Source organism: Ostrea edulis, chromosome 3 (genome assembly GCF_947568905.1).
Source record: "Ostrea edulis chromosome 3, xbOstEdul1.1, whole genome shotgun sequence".
Lineage (NCBI taxonomy): Eukaryota > Metazoa > Mollusca > Bivalvia > Ostreida > Ostreidae > Ostrea > Ostrea edulis.
In genome coordinates, this window is record NC_079166.1 from 80514991 (window position 1) to 80535788 (window position 20798).

A 20798-nucleotide genomic window follows, 5' to 3' on the forward strand; every position below is an offset into this window, starting at 1 on the left:
TCAAATTAAATATGAAATTATTTTTTTTTATTTCCTCCTCTGCACGAGTGATATTTTAATCAAAGAAAAATAGTGATCATCGATTTTTGTTTGAGCTATTTTATCAGATACTAATAAAGTTACTAATATTGTGTGTCCCTGCAGTTAGGGTGGTTGCATAATGTCTGATAATCGGCCATTAGGATATATATGCATTTGTACGCACCGATAAGCATTTGTACGCACCGCGTGTGGACGATAGTATGTTTTGCATCTCACTGTGCATAAGAGTTCCACAAAGGGAAAGAACTATTGGGCAACTCGGAAATTTCGTATTGTGACGTAACAGTTGACTAAAAAAAGTATACATGGCTTATTGATTGAATATAAAGAACGTAATACTTTACAGATAACACATAAATATGACGAACAATTATCATCAAAGTAGAACATACATCGTTTAATTTTGTTAAGTCTTCCTTTCGTTTCCGGTGCAAAATTTCGGCTAGTAATATGTTTTATTATGGGTCGGTGTAAAGGCAAATTTTGACTCCCGTAGATTAATGACCGGGGGTCATTTTTCGACGTCGAAAAATGACCCCCGGTCATTATTAGACGTAGAATAATGACCCCTTGTGCCCGTAGAAAAAAAATGTCTTTCAAAAAATCAGTCCATTTCACGTTTAGAAAAATGACCCCCGTAGAATAATGACCCCTAGTAAATTATATTAAGGATTAATTCTCTGGTAATGCCTAAGGGAAGTAGTCCAACATTGTCACATTATAAGTAAATCTATCATTCATATGAAACGTAACCAGATTAAAACATATTAGGAATTGTAATTTTGTTTCAAAAATAAGAATTTACTTGTTTTAACAAAAGAGTGACTCGTAATTTTTCTGTCGATAAGCCCAACCTCTGCAGACCTGGATGGACATGCCGTGAGGTTACTATGTCTTGGAAATCCTCTAAGTCTGATCAGTGACAGGAATTGTGTACTCATACGGATATTCAAGGAATTTCGAGGGGGAGGGATTGCGCCTCCCCCCACCATCAGTCATTTTTATAGGGTGCTAAACCTGGAATTAATCTTAATTAATCACATCTTTTTGTAAATTTGCTTCCTCTACATTCTTCGCACACATACACAATGACACACAGAGAGAGAGAGACAGACAGACAGACAGACAGAGAGAGAGAGATAATTACAGAGAGAGAGAGAGAGAGAGAGAGAGAGAGAGAGAGAGAGAGAGAGAGTAGAAGGTGATACACTTTACTCTAGTGCGTTTCTACACGGTGATAGCAGGTGCACTGCATTTACTGTGATATGACAGTGCGGCGTTTTAATTAGGGTGTTTTGATAATTTAACAATTTAACCCAATAGGCAGTGGCGTAGCTGGGCTAAAAATAATGGGGGTACCAAAGAAATCCACTTTAAACACATTTTGACTTGACAAGCAAAAAAAAAATTAAATTAAATTAAAAAAAAATAAAAAAAAAACACGTAGGGTATCCTTCTGACACTCCCAAATCCTATTTCGTGGGGAGGGTGGTGACGACTTTACACTTCCCTTCTCACTTTTTTTACACTTTAGATGCTTTGCTTGTATGCCATTTCCTAATGACTTCATTAATCAAGTTTCATGTGTTTTCGTGTCTCCCGAGGAAAATTTTGAAGAATTGAAGATTCGTGGCCTCTGGAGGGCTTCCGACTGTAATGCCTCACCTTTTTATTTGTGGGTACTAACTAACAATCCCAATCTGATAAAAATGAGATCCTCCGTCTGCTCCTTTGTATTTATATTGTAGAGACAATATGAAAACAAAGGAGCGGACCGGGGATCCTATTCTAGTCAGATTGTAAAAAAGCCTTACTTAAGCGGGGGGGGGGGGGGGGGGGCACAACCATACTCCTTACCCTTTTGAAAAGTGTGGGGACATGTGCCCCGGCTGTATCTTCCCCATCTTCACAAGTCAAGGGTTATTGATTCGTTACCTCGTACTAACCCTTGACATCTGTCGCTATTTAAAAGTTGGGCTCGAGAAAAAGGATGACGCATTACGCTAAAATAAATCAGCCAATGGGATTTCTTGTTTCAGATGAAAGCCATCTTCACAAGTCAAGGGTTATTGATTCGTTACCTCGTACTAACATCAAATCGATCATTTGACTTAAAACCAAAAGCTTTCGATATCATGTATCAGAGAAGAAAAAGATGTTTTTATTGAGACTAAAACCGGCAGTGGTAAATCGATATCTTACGAAGTTGTTCCCATTATTTTGGGGGGAAATGCAGTGACGCTGATAGTCGCCCCACTTTTCAACATCATTGCGTGTTAAATTATTTCGTAACGCAATCAATAATTCACATTTTCGTCCTTTAATTGTTGTAGTTTATTATTTAGTTCATAGTCAATTTTAGACAACTTGTTTAATTTGTTTAAACATAGTCGACAAACGTACTTCCACAATCCATCATTTTCATTCGGCTCATACCCCAAAACCTCGTCTAATTGTTTCTTCAAACAAAACGAACTCCCGAAAATCGATCGATGGTATCTGTCTTGTACTAATTGACCACAAATTCTACACCATAATGCCGTCGCCATGCGTGTTTACTGTTTAGTTTTGTTTTCGACCGATTATAAAAGCCGTTGTCTGATTGGTTTGCAGCTTCAGGCTGCAAACCAATCATATGCTTCTTCTCGAGTCCAACTTTTAAATAGCGACTGATGTCAAGGGTTAGTGCGAGGTAACGAATCAATAACCCTTGACTTGTGAAGATGTATCTTCCCCTACTCCACCGTACTGTGTACGACATACTGTACTTATGAACATTGGAATGGGGGTGGGTGGGGGGATCCCCTTCTAATATAAATGAGATGTAACTATTTTCACCGTGAGAACATTTTTCTTGTAACTAACAATTTTATGATGGTTTAAAACGTAACTCGGTCCAAAGAAATTTAGTACGGAGAGAATAGGTTATGTACATGCAAGAAATAATGCTTTGAGTGCCGAGAACCTGCATATTAGAATTGAGTATTTTTTAACCGTGGTATATTCTCATCTGATCAATTTATGTTAATTTTCTGTTAAAAAAGTGAGGGAGCACAAACCCACATGCCCCCCCCCCCCCCCATCTTCCAAAAGTGAGGGGGCACGTGCCCCCGTCCCCTTGTCCTACACCCCTGATAGGCATAAATTATCCAGTGAAATGTTATAGTCTACCCAAAGTTAACGTTCGCATACTCACTAATACCTCTATCAACACTTACTCATTTTTCTAAATTCTTGAAAAACGATAATGATGTGTAAATGAAATAAGCTATTGACTTCAGTTGCAAAAAATGTATGTCAATTCGTCAGTTTTAAGAAGATTTCACGCCTTTCTGTGACACAAGAAGTATTGTATTTAGACGCAACTCTTTTTATGTGTGTGTTTGATTACACAAGATCTATACATGTAAATAGAACACATTTTCAGAATGGAACTCCCCTTTTGAGAACTAAAATTTATGGTAGAACCCGTTTTTGAAAATTCCCTGGATCCGTCCCCGAAATATGCGGTTTTTTTCAGTTGTAATTGGTCATGGAACCTACAGTTGGTTTTCCTCAAATTTAATGAACTAGTTCTTACTTTTATTTTATTAACCGTGAAAAAAAATTACATATGGAATAAATTTGATAAGAGGAGCAGCAGAAACGATAACTCTGGGTAAATAATGACCTGAAACTCGTATAAACTCCTTTAAAATCAATCAATCTGCTAAGAAAGGGAGGGGGTCACTTTTCTACGGAGGTCATTATTTTTCAGGTATGACACGCAAAATAATGATCCCTGGGTCTTCTTTCTACAAAATTATCCAATTTTTCTACGGCTAGGGGATCACTTTTCGATGTCCAAAAATGATCCCCGGTCATTATTCTATGGGGGTCAAAATTTGCCTTTACACCGGCACGAGCCGGCCCTTTATATGATATAAGTTTGGAGAAGTCGCCTGCGTTTCTGCGGGACTGGTGTCTGTTACCACGGAAATGTTCTAGTAAAGAATGATGTATGTTAATATATTTTTAAACAAAGATTTATATATTATATTGTTTTACCATGAAAAAAAATAATTCATGGTATAACACGTAAAACTTTCGACTATAACTTTTAAATGGCATGACCTTTGCACAATACATTCAGGCAATATATAGTTAGAAGACAGAAAATCAACAGTGTTTGACAAGCGGTGTGTGCTTTAGAAGCCACGCCATTAAGCTGCCCTACACGGACTGCATGAGAATTGAACACGGTTACAGTATGTCAAACTGGAGCATTACATTGGGTATGATAAAATTTGCCAAGAATTTTGTCAAATTGTAGGGTTTGAGGAAAGGGGGTGGGGTTACAGCTTTTTTTAATGTTCATTTCTGTCCCAATTTGTAATACAATACAAATCCCGAGAATTTTAGAAGTAACCTATAATAAACAAGAGACACCTGAAAAGATGGGGGGGGGGGGGGGGGGTAGGGTAGCCAGAGGAGTTTGTTACACTTCTGAAAATTCTTATCTCGCCAAATTCAAAAATGAAGTCAAAGTTATATTTCAATCCAAACGTTTTGGGGTAAGAGGGGTAAATCCTTTTTTTCAATTCCTCGGTTAATTTGATTACATTTCCACAATAATTAACTACTCATAGGCGTAACTTGGGTTCGACTATTACTGAGGCTATCGACATTTTAACAACGTAAAAGGTGGGTTTTTTTTTTTTACCGAGACAGCTGCCTCGGTTGCCTCAATGGAAGCTACGCCACTGCTACTACTATTTAAAAAAAATCATGAGCCAGCCTACATATCGTAAACATGTGGGGTTATTCCCCACCTCCATTCCCTAATGCAACGTAACTCAATATATACACGTGGAGCTGTTGTATCTTGCTTAAAACGTCTCCCTCGAGAATTTTTCACACATATGGAGACATCACCAAGACCAAAGAAGGGCTTCAAATTTAGGCCTATGCTCGGCGCTTAAATGGCCAATTAGCAGTGAGGGTTCTTTAGCGTGCCACGCCTCTTGTAACTCGGGTCATCCGTTTTTAAGGTCATCACCTGATGCCGAGCGTTTGGCGATGAAACTGTCACTACCTGTTTTAACGACTTAGGTCTGTCGCAGCCGGGATTCGAACCCTGGCCTTCCGCATGCGGAACGAACGGAGATAAAAAAAAATTAAAAATATTGAATCACACATGAAGAAACAAAACCTTAAAGCAGATTTTAACGGAAAGATTACATTAGATACATATTCAATATATATGTATATGTAATTAACATTGTCCAAGCGCGAATCTAGAAAATTTTCAGGGGGTGGGGGGTGGGAGTGAACCTGAGGATTAAGTTTTTAATATGATGATATGTATTTTGTGCATTTTCTATTGTCTACATTGTGTTTTATAGGTTAGCTACCAAATAAAAACACTCTTTAAAAAGATATTAAAATATGACAACAGAATTTACAAAGGGGTATGATCAAAAATCCAATCTCTGAGAGAAAAAAAAAAGCTAATTCACATAAATTTCATTAACAACCCACCACTTTCAAACTAAATTTGATGAATGTTGAAAATAATGAAAAACAGTGTGTAAATCGATGTCGGATGACATAAACTTACAGGAGTTTACCCCCTTCCCCATACTATTCAAATTTAGATTCCTATCCTACAATCGATGCGATGCAGTAATAGTGTTTCCGGAAAAATATAAGTAATATACTCTCTTTCTCTCATGCTCTTTTCTTAAAATTATAATCAAAGGTGTCTGTGTGTGTTGCAACACCAGTACCCCTCCTCTAGATTAACTAATGTAATGTACATGCATTTTTGCACATGTAAATTCTGTATATCTAATTATGTTTTGGTCGTCCAAAATATTGAAAATTAATAATGAAGATTTGATTATATTTTAAAGATATCTTGACCCTGATCTAAATAAGTCGATGACTAATATTTACAGAATTTGTTACATTTCTAACATTGCCTACGAAAAAATCACACAATGAACATATAAATAAACTCAGTGAATTGAATTATTTTACAGTCACATATTAGTCTTCATGAATTGAGGACCGCATCGTATTGTATGTCCCCTGTATTCAGGAGAAAATAACTCGCGCTGCATTTTGAAAAATGTATTCTTTTTGGAGGTATTTTTATTCAAATATAAGAATTTTTACCACGTGCCAATACGAAAACTGGCAAGATCAGAAATTTTAACGTGCAACGTCACGGAAAAGAAATTATATTTAGTCGATACGAAGTATATCGATTGACCGTAGAAACGTATAGATCTTAGTATCGATTGATCGGACAAGTGTAAATTGTATATAGCATGGATAGTCAAGATCGTAGCGGCTAGCCTAGGGGCTACGTATAGTGGCTGATTTGTACAATTTTACAATGTGTTGTCTTCTCGTTATTATGAGGTGAAAAGTAACTAATAATGCCATTTATCATTATTTAGATAAATGCCTTTAATCTATGGGCAGGCGCGACAACTCCTGCAACCTTGTTCCTGAATTCCAAACGTTTTAGCGACCGAGCATAATTATTACGTGTCAAGCCTAGTGACCCGGATCATTCATCACATTATTCGGCCATCTTTAACCGTTGTCCATTACAAGCGCAATCGACTACCATCAGACAAAATGCCTCCAACAAAGAGACGTGCGACTACGTCAACCAGAATGACAAAGCAGTCAAAAGTCAGAAAAATGCCTGATTCGTCGTCTCGGCCCAGTACAAGAGCTACGAGACCGGTAAAGAAAAAACAGCCCCCCAGGCCCATTTCTGCAGCTTGTGCAACCACGCCACCGCAGCCCCTTGACGAGAGGGAAGGCTCTGTTATCACCCTACAGCCGGGAGCGAGTGTGGGGGGTGCATCAGGTAACATTATTGATTTTGCTGGGCCCGACCCAGATACTGATGGCTTGTATCATTCCGATACTAATTTCGCTGTATCGGGTGAAAGTAGATCTTGTGAATTTAGTACGGGTCTTTCGTTTGGCGAACAGGTCCAGGTCAGTCGGCCTGTATCAGATGCAAGCATCTTTGATCCCATAGGTATGCATGTGCCGCAGGCCATTAAGTCAAAAATATGGGCAGGTCAATACATTGACTTGCCTCTATTATTGAAACAAGCACGTGACTTGCGCACCGAGCTCCATGTTACGGGTGAACTGGTAATAAGAAATGGGCAAATTACCATAGAGAAACAACAACTCAAGATAATTAATAGCATCCATACATGGACAACGGCGTTTTTGATTTATATGTCCATATTTCTGGAAAAGTCTCCACACAAAGGCCAGGAACTACTCAAATATATGCACAATATTCGCTTGGCAGCAAATAGATCGGGGCATTCCGGGTGGGCCAAGTATGACGAACAGTTCCGACTCAAAAAAGAGCGGCACCCCACCCTAACATGGGGAGTTGTAGACTCCGAATTAAGGGTTATGCACAATTCCTCCCCACAGTCTGATCAGTCGAACCAAATATTTGACAGTGGGAATAAGGCCCCTTTTCGTAACAACTTCAGTCGAAAACCACAAGCCACCCAGGGGCCTAACTCCCAGGGAGGGGGGATATGGTTCCAAAGCCACTGCAGCAGCCAACAATACAACTAAGACCGCATGCGTCTGTTTTGCGTTCAACAGGGGCTCCTGTTCCTTTAACCCCTGTAGGTTTCGACACCGGTGCTCAGCCTGTGGGGGACCCCACCCTTAAGCAAACTGTCCCCAGTAATAATCTCTATAGCTTGGCATGCACACCTATTAAATACTCCGAATCATGTAACGCACTTTTGTCATATCCCCATTTATCGGATCAAATTCAACTTAGGCACGGCTTTAAGTATGGCTTCCCCTTGCACTATGCAGGTCCTAGACTACACCGATAAGCCAAGAACTTAAAATATGCACGCTTAGCACCCCAGTTAGTAGAGCAGAAGTTAAATAAAGAAGTTAAACTGGGCAGAATGGCTGGTCCCTATGACGCCATTCCTTTTCCTACACTCAGAGTTTCTCCGGTCGGCCTCGTCCCCCAAAAAAGATGGTGATCAACGCTTAATTCACCATCTGTCATACCCTGAGTTTGAGTCGGTCAATGATTATATCGATCCACACATTTGTACGGTCAAATATAGTAACGTAGATGAAGCTGTTCTTATGATTCAAAAACTAGGCCAAGGGGCATTGTTAGCAAAATCCGACCTCAAGAGTGCCTTCCGTTTACTACCCATATACCCAGGCGACTTCGATTTACTTGGCATTAAATCTAATGGCAAATATTATTACGATAAGTGCTTACCTTTTGGTTCCAAGCTTTCGTGTGCACTTTTTAACAAATTTAGCTCTTTCTTGCATTGGCTTATAACTAAGGAATCCGGTAACCATCACATTATCCACTATCTGGATGATTTTTTATTTGGAGGTAAAAAACAAGAGGGTACGTGCGGATACACATTGAAAATATTTCACCAACAGTGCGAACATTTAGGGGTTCCTATATCCAAGGATAAGACTGTGGAGCCAACTACTTGCTTAGTGTTCTTAGGCATTGAATTTGATACCATTTCCATGCATATGCGATTACCACAGGATAAACTCGTTGAGTTACGTCAAAAAATTCAATTCTGCATTGATACTAAGAAAATCACACTCCGGGAACTCCAATCATTAATCGGGTCGCTAAACTTCGCCTGTCAAGTAGTGGCCTCAGGCCGAGCCTTCATCTGCAGACTAGTAGACGCCACTGTAGGTATTAGGAAACCTAGTTTTAAAATTAGAGTTTCTTCCGCTATGAAGTTGGATTTAGAAACTTGGTTGCTATTCCTTCAGAACTACAACGGTATTACATTATTTCCCCATAGGCTATGGTGCGCTAACGAAACCATTAATTTCTATACAGACAGTGCGGGTGGTAAGTTTGGCGGTTTTGGTATATTTTTCGAAGGTAAATGGGCCTTTGGCAGATGGCCAAAACAGTGGGATACGCTAGGTAGGTTTCAGGACTTAACTTTCTTGGAGATGTTTCCTGTCGTCGCGGCCCTAACAGTTTGGGGGCAACTACTGGCCAACAAACGGATATTATTTCATATCGACAATCAAGCAGTAGTTCACATTATAAACAAACAAACGTCCAAATCCCAAAATGTCATGGTTCTGGTAAGGCGATTCGTTCTTAAAACTATGACTTTCAATATCAACTTTAGAGCTGAATACATACATACTAAATCAAATGCTATAGCGGATTCAATTTCTCGTTGCCAGTGGTCACGTTTTCGGACTTAAACGCCGCAGGCAGATCCGATGCCTACCCCGCTTTCCCCAGAAATTTGGCAAGTTTAAGCCAGGAGGCCAACAGATTACTCCAGGCATCGGTAGCTCCCAAAACCAGGCAGACCTATAATACAGCTTACGAAATCTTCAATCAGTTCAGGTATCACCTTCAACTACCAGTAATTTGGCCAGCCCCTTTAGAACATATTGTGCAATTCTTGGCATACTTGTCTCTCAAAGGCCGATCCCCATCTAGTTTGAGAACTTACATATCAGGCTTATCACACATTTTTAAAATTCAGGGCATGGCGGACAATACTAAATCTTTTATGGTCGCTAAGATTTTGGAAGGAGCAAACCGACTGGCAGGGAAGCGGGATATTCGAGCTCCAATCACGTACAAAATTCTCCTTAAGATCATCACGGCACTAGTCAACGTCTGTTCATTTAGTTATGAAACGCTCCTATTTCAGGCGGCCTTTAGTCTAGCATTTTTTGGATTCATGCGAGTAGGTGAATTAACCATGCAATCGCTTAAGAGTACTAGCCCAAGTCCTTTGCAGCGTAGGGATATCGAATTAGTCACACTAAATGGCCAGCCCAAAGTTAAGCTCACAATCCGGCAATCCAAAACCGACCAGCTGGGCAAATCATGTACTTTATTTCTCTCAAAGACAGGTGGTGTGGCTTGCCCAGTGGCGGCAATTAGCAAATACTTAGCAATAAGGAACCCCGCATTACCACTAAATAGTCCATTCCTAATACATTTTGACGGTAATCCCCTCACGCGTTATCAGTTTGCTGCATTGGTGGCTAAAGCGCTGAGTTTTTGTGAAATTAGCACTGCATGTTTCAAATCACATTCTTTTCGGATTGGGGCTGCCACTGAGGCTGCCATGAGGGGCATTTCAGATCAGACAATCAAACATTGGGATAGGTGGAAATCCAGTGCTTATGCCACTTACATTAGATTTCCCGAACATTAACTGCTGATTTTTCACTGGTTCACTCACAGTACTAACGTACCTCAAGTTTTCTAGGTGTAAAGAAAACCATATGGGTGATTGGCTCTTCCATTGTGTACTGGGCTGCACGCAGTGCCTTTAAACATCCTGGAGGAAAACACTTGAACCTGCAACTCAACAACCTGTCCATAGAATGGTTCGGCACCAGGGGAATGAAATGGCAAGACTTCGACCCCTTGTTCGAAAGTAAACTAAAAACCAACTCCTGATTACTTAGTTGTTCACCTCGGTTCCAATGACCTTGGGTTGGCCACTTCATTGGAGCTATTCCACTCCATCAAATGCTCATTCTTGCGATGCAAACTTTTAGCCCCCAACTTGTCTATTATATGGTCAGATATGTTACCACGTCTTTATTGGTACAATGCCAGTGACGCATCTAAAGTGGAAGCAGCTCGGAAGAATATCAATCGTAAGGTTAAACAGTTTATCAAACAAGAGGGAGGGTTTGTGATTCGTTACCCTTCCATTACATTTGCCGACAAGCAGCTGTTCAGGTTCGACGGAACTCATCTTAATGATTTGGGTAACTCTGCATTCCTCAATACCTTACAAGGGGGACTGGAAACCTTCCTGTTGTCCAAACACCACATTAAAGTTTACCCTGATGATCTCGAAATCCCAAAGTAAGTTAAACACCCCACCCCCCATCCTCTTGTGAGCCCGTCACTCTCTTAGGCAGCATTTGGCGTAATTCGGGGATTACCACAAATGAAAATTTTTCTCATGTCTGGCTCAAAACTCTGGAGAATCTATTCTCAGTACTGAGGAGGATTTGGGGCCACCTCAGTGGTACCTGTGGGGCCGGCTTGACCCTTGCTATACCAAGGGCAAGTCTTTGGGGTTTACCCCTGGGGGTCTTAACAATGACCAAGGTGTGTACCAGGGGAGACAGGATAGAGTTAGGGCCTGAGTCAGAACTGAAATTATCATCGTACGTGGCATTCACTCTTGTAAGGTGGTACCAAGAGGTCTGTTCCCACCACAGTTACCTGTGGGGGCGCTTTGCGCCAGTGTTAAAGGGAGGTAATCCCTGGGTGCCTAGTGATTCCCCGGGTTGACCGCAGGGTTAGTATTTTCATGTTAAATGGATTGTGCCAACACCTGCCACTAAATTGTATATTGTCTTATAAATCTGCTAAAATGTTGACTGCATTATGTATAATAAATCTGGGTTTAATTCAATTTTGTTAATCTTGTCTGCATCTTGGATTAATGCCATTTATCATTATTTAGATAAATGCCTTTAATCTATGGGCAGACGCGACAACTCCTGCAACCTTGTTCCTGAATTCCAAACGTTTTAGCGACCGAGCATAATTATTACGTGTCAAGCCTAGTGACCCGGATCATTCATCACATTATTCGGCCATCTTTAACCGTTGTCACCCACCCACCCATTCCTAATGATAAGATACTGCTGTTTTTTATGTTTACTATTTACAGTCATTGGTTGGACAACCCCGATTCGCATTAGGATTCACGGGGCCTGGTATAATGACATTTCTAGTGTGACTGGGATAGTGGCAGACAGGGACTCTTTGCTGTGCTAGTGCTTTTTCCAGACCCAAAGGCTAGTGTTTCAGGTCTGGAAACATGTGGTACGTACTGTGTTGCGTGTGTCTCTGAACTCCAAGACTGGGAGGTGTCCTGTGCCGTATCGCGGGCGTGTTCCTGATTGTGGTCGTGCGAGTCGAGAGTTGCGTCATCAGACTCTTTTATGAAGGCTGGGGACACTGTGTATATATATGTGCGAACATTCGCTTGTGAACTGTGTTAACATTTTAATTTTTACTACTAAGAATAGTATTGTCTTGTGCACCAGGAGAGGAGTGTTGGTTGTGTATGAAACTACCGCACTGGGGGACTTGAGCTTTTGTCATTTGTGTTTTATGCTACGAATTAGTGGACTCATATTGTCCTCGGTCACTTTTGATGATTCACCATTGTATATATTTGCTTTAATTTTGTTTTGGGATTTGGGTAAATTTCGTAGGTACAATCCGGGTAAGGGGGGGGGGGGGCGGAATTCGGGGATTACCACAAATGAAAATTTCTCTCATGTCTGGCTCAAAACTCTGGAGAATCTATTCTCAGTACTGAGGAGGATTTGGGGCCACCTCAGTGGTACCTGTGGGGCCGGCTTGACCCTTGCTATACCAAGGGCAAGTCTTTGGGGTTTACCCCTGGGGGTCTTAACAATGACCAAGGTGTGTACCAGGGGAGACAGGATAGAGTTAAGGCCTGAGTCAGAACTGAAATTATCATCGTACGTGGCATTCACTCTTGCAAGGTGGTACCAAGAGGTCTGTTCCCACCACAGTTACCTGTGGGGGCGCTTTGCGCCAGTGTTAAAGGGAGGTAATCCCTGGGTGCTTAGTGATTCCCCGAGTTGACCGCAGGGTTAGTATTTTCATGTTAAATGGATTGTGCCAACACCTGCCACTAAATTGTATATTGTCTTATAAATCTGCTAAAATGTTGACTGCATTATGTATAATAAATCTGGGTTTAATTCAATTTTGTTAATCTTGTCTGCATCTTGGATTAATATCATTTTGTCGTCTTTTCTTAGGGGGAGTGGGCGAAAAGTTGCTTGGTGACAAAAGTTGCTAAACATCGTTGTGTTGTCTCTTTGCCTCGAAATAACAAACAGAAGATGAAGTGTAAAGTGGCAGAAACCAACCACCATACCTAACCCCTAGACTAGCCGCTACGATCCTGAACACAGCCTGCTGTTGACTTTGGTATTGCGAGTTAAATTCTTATACGAGTACGTACCTTATTGAGATACTAATCAGGCGTGTATCCAGTGGCTGATTTAAGGGGGCGCAGCTGTCGCGCGCCACCCTCAAAGTTTCAAATTTAAGGTAAATCTTTTTATCAGATTTAGAAAAATGTACTAAACGATAAAAGAAGCAATAATTTCTTCCACTCCCGGAGAAATAAATGACACAATCTTTTGATTTCTTGGATTACTTAATTGGGAGAACTTAATTTTTCCAAAAACTTTTAAAATTTGCGTCATTTTACTAAATTCCCGTTATTAAAAATGATGGAAAATAGTACAAATTACTTAAATAGGAGACATATTTCAAGCCCTATAAAATCTGTTAAATCCAGGAGCTTCCGAGGGCTTTGCCCTTGACCCACAGCCTCATGAAGTGGAGCCCCCAGTAACTGCAATTCCTGGATCCGCCCCTGGTAGCTAGCCCTGATTTGAAGTGCAATTTAATCCTATACAGGCGAGGGGTCTGGGGGCGTCCAGGGCACATTCCTGGTGGGGGGGGGGGGGGTGTTCAGGGGTGGGGGGTGGGGGGGGGGGCAACCCCACTCGGGAAAACCATATTAGCAAATCAGGGCCCCTAAAACATTGAGAAAGCTTCTTTTTTAACAAAATATATTTAATAATTTACCTTATTGTTTTGTGGCTAAAGCATGATTTTAAGAATCACTGAAGAGACCCGACTTTCAAAAATGCATCCTGTGCCCAATCTCAACATAACATGTCATGTGACGGCATAATGTAAATTAGATTGCAGAATGTATCAAACATTGGCGATGACCATCAATTTAGTTGTCATCAAATAACCATCTCCCAGCATCTGAAAGTTTATCTTTAATTTACTTTAAGCCACCGTGTACGTCTTGCCTTCAAAGTAATTAATTTGAAATTGTTGCAGTTTCACACAGTCTCCCTTCTCCTATATTTCTCTCACTGACGCAACTTTTTTTTTCTATATTTCTAGTCACATGGACACGATTTAAGCTGAAAAATTTCAAATTTCATTTTTCCATTTATAATGTTTAGAATGCTTAGCTAAGGTATTTCTGATGGTCAGCAAAATTTGCAATGTTAGCGGTCGAAGTATATGGCAGATAGAGAGCTCACAATTCATTCTTATGTAAACAAGGCTCGTACCATGATTTCTTTACATGTAGGTTAGATATACTAGCAAACATTTCGTTTAGATTAGATTTTCCCCCAATTTTCAAGTTAATTCTTAACAGAATTAAATAGTTTCTAGTGTTTGACATATCTCATTTTGTTTTAAACATGTTATTTTCTATCAAGCAATATATATCTAAACAGAAACATTGCACGAGCTTTGTGTACGTAACGAAAAAAAATGTGAGTACTGTATCTCGCTTGTAAGTCAAGAACTGATATTCAAATGTTGGTTAAGCATTAGAAATATTTGAGTTAAACATTGTAAACAACAAAAATGGAAAAATAGAATTTGAAAATGTTCAGCTCACATCGTGTCCATACCCCTTTAACGATTTTTTCCCCACTTAATTCTTTCATCGCCGGATTTTATCAAAATTTTTTTAAATTTTACCAGCCTATGAGGTGTGATTTTCTCGCAAAGGAATTCTTTGGAAATATTTAGTTGCTACAGTTCCCGAAAATGTCCGGCCCATACATTTGGTGCCTGCATCAATGTTTCTTGTGCTGTTACTGTATAGCGTTTTAGGAGCGGGCAACTTGGGGAGGCGATGTTGAGAATGTCTTTATAAACGTTTTAGATCCACCCAGAAAAAAAAATCGGACGAGGATTTCCCAGTTCATGACAGTTTAATTCAGAGATTTGACGCGTTTATGACGGACATTTGAAAATGGCAAGTTCATAATTTTATTCCTACCCCATAATACAAATTTCGTGAAGATCGGACAACATTGAATAATTGAAAGCGTTGGGCAGGAATATAATATAAAGAAAAATTTCAATGAGTACTACTGGAAATGTCTCCGACAACATTTTCAGAACCCCCTGGGGGAAAATGAGCAGGAGTTAATTATTCTTCAAAGCCCCCCCCCCCCCCCCCCCCCCCCCGAAATTTGACGTGCATTTGCTGGAGAGAGAGAGAGAGAGAGAGAGAGAGAGAGAGAGAGAATCGATCATATTTACAAATGAATAAAGGAACAGCAAGTAAACAATAGGCCCTACATGTATTCTAGCAAAGTTGAACTTCCTTGAGTGTTTGAAATTCGCTGTAAAATTAGGTAGACGTGCAGGGCTGTCTACTTGTAAAAGTTGTTAGCCCTGCCAAAGAAAGACCTACTAGCCCTGAGAAAAAAACTGCATTTTTAAAATTTACTTTTACATGTATTACTAGTGAATCAATCTTCTAATGAAGTACGATGGACCTAATTCTTTTCTAGTAGATTATATTTTATTGAATTGCGGTAGAATATACAGTAAAATGTACTAAATTGACGAGGTCTGTTCACTTTATTATAGGTACAATAATGAATTTGATTCATCTAAATTTTATTTGCGGATATTTCATCACGTCCCATAGGACGTCTATACCTGGAAGTTTATTCGCCCGTGGCAAAATGTATCGTTTCGGGCGGTCGGGCGCACGGTTATTTCAAACCCTGCACCGGGCTCAAGACTCTAAATCTAAATATATCAAGAAAGTGAAGTTGTTCGAAAATTAAATAAAGTAGCAGACGTTTTAAGTAAATCTGCATAAAGTTAAAAATAAGTATAGTTTTAAACCGCGTTGGTGTTTTCGAGGGGTTATTTGGCTTGGGGAAATGAGCATTTCTATGTGTTTGTGTGTGTGTGTGTATGTGTAAAATAAATATAGATATATTGTAAAATAGAAACAATTTTGGTTGTATTTCTGGTTAGAATCTTAAGACATGATTAAACAATATGAAATAAAAAAAAATAACCTTAATGGTACTCAAAAATAAAATCATACTATTATATTAGTTTATTCAATGTTACCGCGATCATGCGATCGCAAAAGAAGAAAATAAATCCAATTATTAGCCGCGCGACATGATTAAGATATATAGCACAATAAATGTATACGTTTATATATACTGTATTAAGAAATTTTGCGATATATATTCTGTAAAGAATTGATTATTTTGCCCATACATATTTGATTTCCCCTTCAAAACCAGGAGTCGGTTACGTTGTTTTGGATTACTTTTGATGTGATGCATGAAAAGTTAATGGATAACGTTGTTGAATCACGTCACGAATATTTGCAACGTTATTTGTTAAAAACTGCTGCATTGGTGGTTTTTATCAATCTTTGACATCCTTTTCTTTAGAAAACGAACTCGATTACCCAATATTTTTTATAAATATTTTTCAAAATGTTTTTGTTTCGCTTTGGTATCAATATTATCAAGATGAACAGCACCAAATTCTAAGTAGTATTATGCAATGAATAAAGTTAATCACTATTATTTTGCATATAATGCAACGGAAAACAGTGTGGCTACTGTTAAAACAATGGTATGTTGAAGACATAATTACTAAAATATGTGCTGTTGAATGACAAACAATTTTCACAAAGTAGTATATACATTGTCAAGGTACATAGGTCAAATTTTCAGGTGAGATTTTCGAGTGAGAAGAAAAGGTCGGTAAACCCGCGACCTACGTTAACAGTATCATAATGAGTCATTCTTACAATAGAAGATCGAACAACGATATCAATTGTTATGAAATGTTTTCATTCTTCCATTACATTAAAACTATTTCATAAGGAAATCCCCATCTTATATATTAGAATAGGATGCATTCATCCTTTCTTAGAAAAGTGTTCTAATATTTCATTCCCTCCAATACTTAGCAATGGTAGCAAAGTTTTGAAAATTTTGTTTTGATATGCTAGTAGTTATTACTTGTATATCCATACAGCATCATTGCAAACCATGCCTAGCACTGAGCAATGTAAATTGAGCAGAATACACAGTTAATGTAAATATTTAGACTTTAAAATGTACTCAGACATATGGAAGGTCAACACCGAGAATCATCGTAGGTATCATTTGCAACTTTCAAAGCCTTGCATCTTTCCGAAATGATTTGGAAAGTTTCTTTTAATCCTTTCGCGTTGACAATACATGAATCGGATATACTTTCATCAATGTATATCAATTTTGGATCAGTGATACGTAAGTAAGATAATATGATTAACAACGAAATAACATAACAAAGTATCCAATGCACCATCAATGGTTGGAAATAATTAGTACTAAAATATACCAAAAACCCGAGTAAACTTACGTCTTTCAGACACCATCTCTCTTACTCCAATGAATCGCTCAAAATTACAGTCTCTGTCCTCTCTCCCCTCCACCATGACGTGTCGTATTACGTCTATCCCCAGTTGTGTGATAAGCAACTCATTCATCCTTTCCGGTATATACATGCATCTCTCCCCATAATCTGGATCATGCCACCAAGTACGGACGTATTCCAATAACGAGTTCACAGACGACAGATTGAGGTAGTTCTTATAGTCCTCGTCAGTCTTCAGACAATTCAGAACAAAGCAACCCATCACCTGATGGCGGACATCATCCGATACAAACCCCACAGTCCCATTACTACCATCTCCATTCATTGCTAACACCTTGTCGTTGTACACCATATCTTTAATCAAGTCAATAGCTTCAGTGGTTCTCATATCATGGTTTAATTCCCTTAAAGAAGGAAATGCCCCTAGGATTTGTCTGTGTTTCTCCTCCCACAAGGCATTTACTCTGATGCTACAGTTCTCAGACATCAAAATGAAAACTAGTATGCTCCACTTCTTCTTGTCAGATACCAATTCTGTAAATCCTATTATACATATAATAAACGGATTAAACTCATCAGAACATTGATTTGTTTCCCATCTAAGGTATGGGGATTTGATTTGATTTAATGGTGCACAACTGCACTAATTGAATAGTAAGCTGATGTCACACGTTTAAAACTGACCTTTCTCAAATCTTCCTAGGATTGAATATGCTGATACAAATCGTACAGCTTCCTCGAATGAAATTCCATCTGCCCACGCTATAGGGTCTATGTTCTTCATCCTGCACCATTCTTGTATAAACGTCTGAAACTCCTTATCAGCGAAGTTCCAATGGAACGGTCCAACATCGAAACCTATGTAAAATGAAGGACAATATTATACTGTAGTCCACTAGACATTCCATTACAAATATTGATATACAATTCCATCCTTGAACGATCACGTTATCACAAATACGCACGTACATATGTGCATTAAAGTTACAATACATACAATAATAGTAACCAGTATTTGTAACACATAAAACAGTTATCTTAGTTTAGGAAGCCAAAGGGCAAAACATATTGTGAAAACGCAGCCATTGCTTAATTGTTCACCTGTTATTAATGTAATGAAAGCGAGAGTGCTACATAGCGTGTTAGCTACAATTGCTTCTGAATTAACAGATGATCATAACGTCTCATTTGTTTATTCATATTTGTCATGTGGAACATATCAAGAAAAAACATCTCATCTCTATTTGTATTCCGATTCAAGAAAAAATAGAATTCAAAACGGGACACTACACGTACAATACATCTAATATAGATACATGGATTATCTTCATTTCACTTGATAAGTGTCATACAAGCGTTTCAATGTCTCAATGCCCAAATATTGTTTCACAAACTGCGTTGGAACTCCTTTCATCTCAACGTGACGACAGATATGAAATATCCTTATCCAAATTCCGGACCAGCGAAAAAAAATATTATGGCGATGAAAAAGTGAAGATATCTCTCTCTCTCTCTCTCTCTCTCTCTCTCTCTCTCTCTCTCTCTCAATATTTTAAGATAGGCAGGTAAAGACACAATCATGCTGCGTGTCGTTTTATTCGTTGGAAAACATATATTTTCATGGCATTTGTCTTTAAATCCGTTTAGTGATGAAATTAGTCCTATTCCACACAACATCCGATAGTTAAAATGTATTGTATAATTTAAAAATAGATACATTAATATAATTTCTAGCTTTCATCGATATAAATGTAGCCATACATACCACAAAATGTGTGATTTAACTCATTTTTAAAACTACCTCCACCCCCAAGACACTATTTCACAATATTCATCACGAACCTCTTTACATTCAATAATTTTAATATATGAGAAAACTCTGATAAATCAAACTAGTCTAATAAACGAAGCTAAATAAAATTGATAGTACACATTGTAAATGAATATTAAATTATTTAAATAAATAAACACGACATCCGGGTCTTTAACACATTCCGCTGTAAAACTGGGGCAGATATATCACATTTGTTTGCGATACAAACTTATCAATTTTTGTCGACATCTTTTACCTTTTGAGTTATAGTTAGGCGATATTCAGTACGCAATGAGAACGTGTTTTACCCGAGATACCGGTTTTGTAGCATAGGCTTTTCCCCCACATAGACTTTCCTCCCTGAAAAATGCGCCAGGGATAGATTTTTTTTCCCAAAATGGGGTGGGGTTGGGGGCGGGGGGGGGGGGCATATAGTTCCCCCTATGTAGAGTCAGTATAAAGTTTTCCCCTCGGCGGAAAAACTACCCTGGTATAGAATTTCCCCTTCTTTTTAAATATCTTGAAAAGTAAAATAGATGCACTGTATAAATAAAGGTAATTTAATCTTCCCTTCTCATAATAAATGACGGAAAAGACTTGATATGTCTGAATGAATTTTGGTGTATCATTACACGATTTGAATAATTTCCTTTAAATATCCCATACGACGATGATTGTGATAAACAAGACCCTGTTCAAAATAAAGGGGGAAAAAAACAACTTCATGGGTATAGATAATAAGAGAGTTCCAGTAATAGAACTGGAAACGGATATCATAGCTAAAATGTAAGAAGGGGAAAAAAGCGTACTTTCATTTAGGGAAAAATTCTATACTGGGACGGTTTTTCCTAGGGGCGGATTGGGCCCGGGTCCTAACATTTATATGCATTTCAAAAACATATATATATTTTTTAATCATAAATGATCATACAATTTTTGATGATAGAAAGTCATTTTAATAGAGATATATGGTGTACAAAGTGCAATGTAAAGACCAAAAAAAAAAAAAAACCACACACACACACCAAAAAACTAAAACAGAAAAAAAAACCAAAAACAGCCAAACAAACAAAACAAATGGCATCATATTGTAAACAGGCGACCGCGCTTCCGAAAGCAATAATAAAATATAATGAATAATAGTAAACTATGGTACAAGTCACTTACCCCATATAATATTTATAGGTTATAGACTTTGTATGGGAAAATATGACGACCGCGTTTTTTGGCGCGTAGACGGACCGAGCTTGCGAGGTCCGTTCGCGACAAAAAATGAGGTCGTCATATCTCCCATACAAAGTCTATAACCTTTTTATTATATACTTTCAATTTCATTTAGAGACTAACAATAATTCTATTTTTAACAATAACTTTATCGGTTTAACTGAGTAAAAGATGAAAAACACGAAAAAATTGAATATTAACGGCGTAGAAATTTGATTGTGACGTAATGTTTGCGGGCCGGAATGTTTCCGGGCATATATCGTGTGATATATGCCCTCAAACTTTTAAAGAAAAAAGAAGAGATGAAATTGAAAGTATATAATAATGTTGATTATGTTCAGATGCCCGATGGGCGTGGTCATAATAACACTC

At 38.6% G+C, this 20798-nt stretch overlaps 2 protein-coding genes across 4 annotated transcripts in view; one reads left to right on the top strand and one right to left on the bottom strand.

The window, feature by feature from the left end:
- LOC125676189 (uncharacterized) overlaps positions 1-20798 on the bottom strand; it is a 92819-nt gene that overhangs the window by 42963 nt on the left and 29058 nt on the right. For all 3 annotated transcript variants that reach the window (XM_056159122.1, XM_056159121.1, XM_056159120.1), the window contains exons 5-6: positions 18074-18247; positions 17375-17932 (exon numbers count right to left, since the gene is read on the bottom strand). In XM_056159122.1, the coding sequence (XP_056015097.1) occupies positions 17375-17932; positions 18074-18247 (732 nt within the window). The remainder of the gene's footprint in view (positions 1-17374; positions 17933-18073; positions 18248-20798) is intronic.
- Positions 6472-12851, top strand: LOC125675921 (uncharacterized). Its single transcript, XM_056159132.1, has 2 exons — positions 6472-6910; positions 11778-12851. The coding sequence occupies exons 1-2, from the start codon at positions 6673-6675 to the stop codon at positions 11882-11884; spliced, it is 345 nt and encodes a 114-aa protein (XP_056015107.1). The 5' UTR covers positions 6472-6672; the 3' UTR covers positions 11885-12851.

Coding starts and splice junctions, on each gene's coding strand:
- LOC125675921 (XM_056159132.1), top strand. CDS start 6,673: ATGCCTCCAACAAAGAGACGTGCGACTACGTCAACCAGAATGACAAAG. Junction 6,911..11,777: donor GAGTGTGGGGGGTGCATCAG/GTAACATTATTG, acceptor TACTATTTACAG/TCATTGGTTGGACAACCCCG.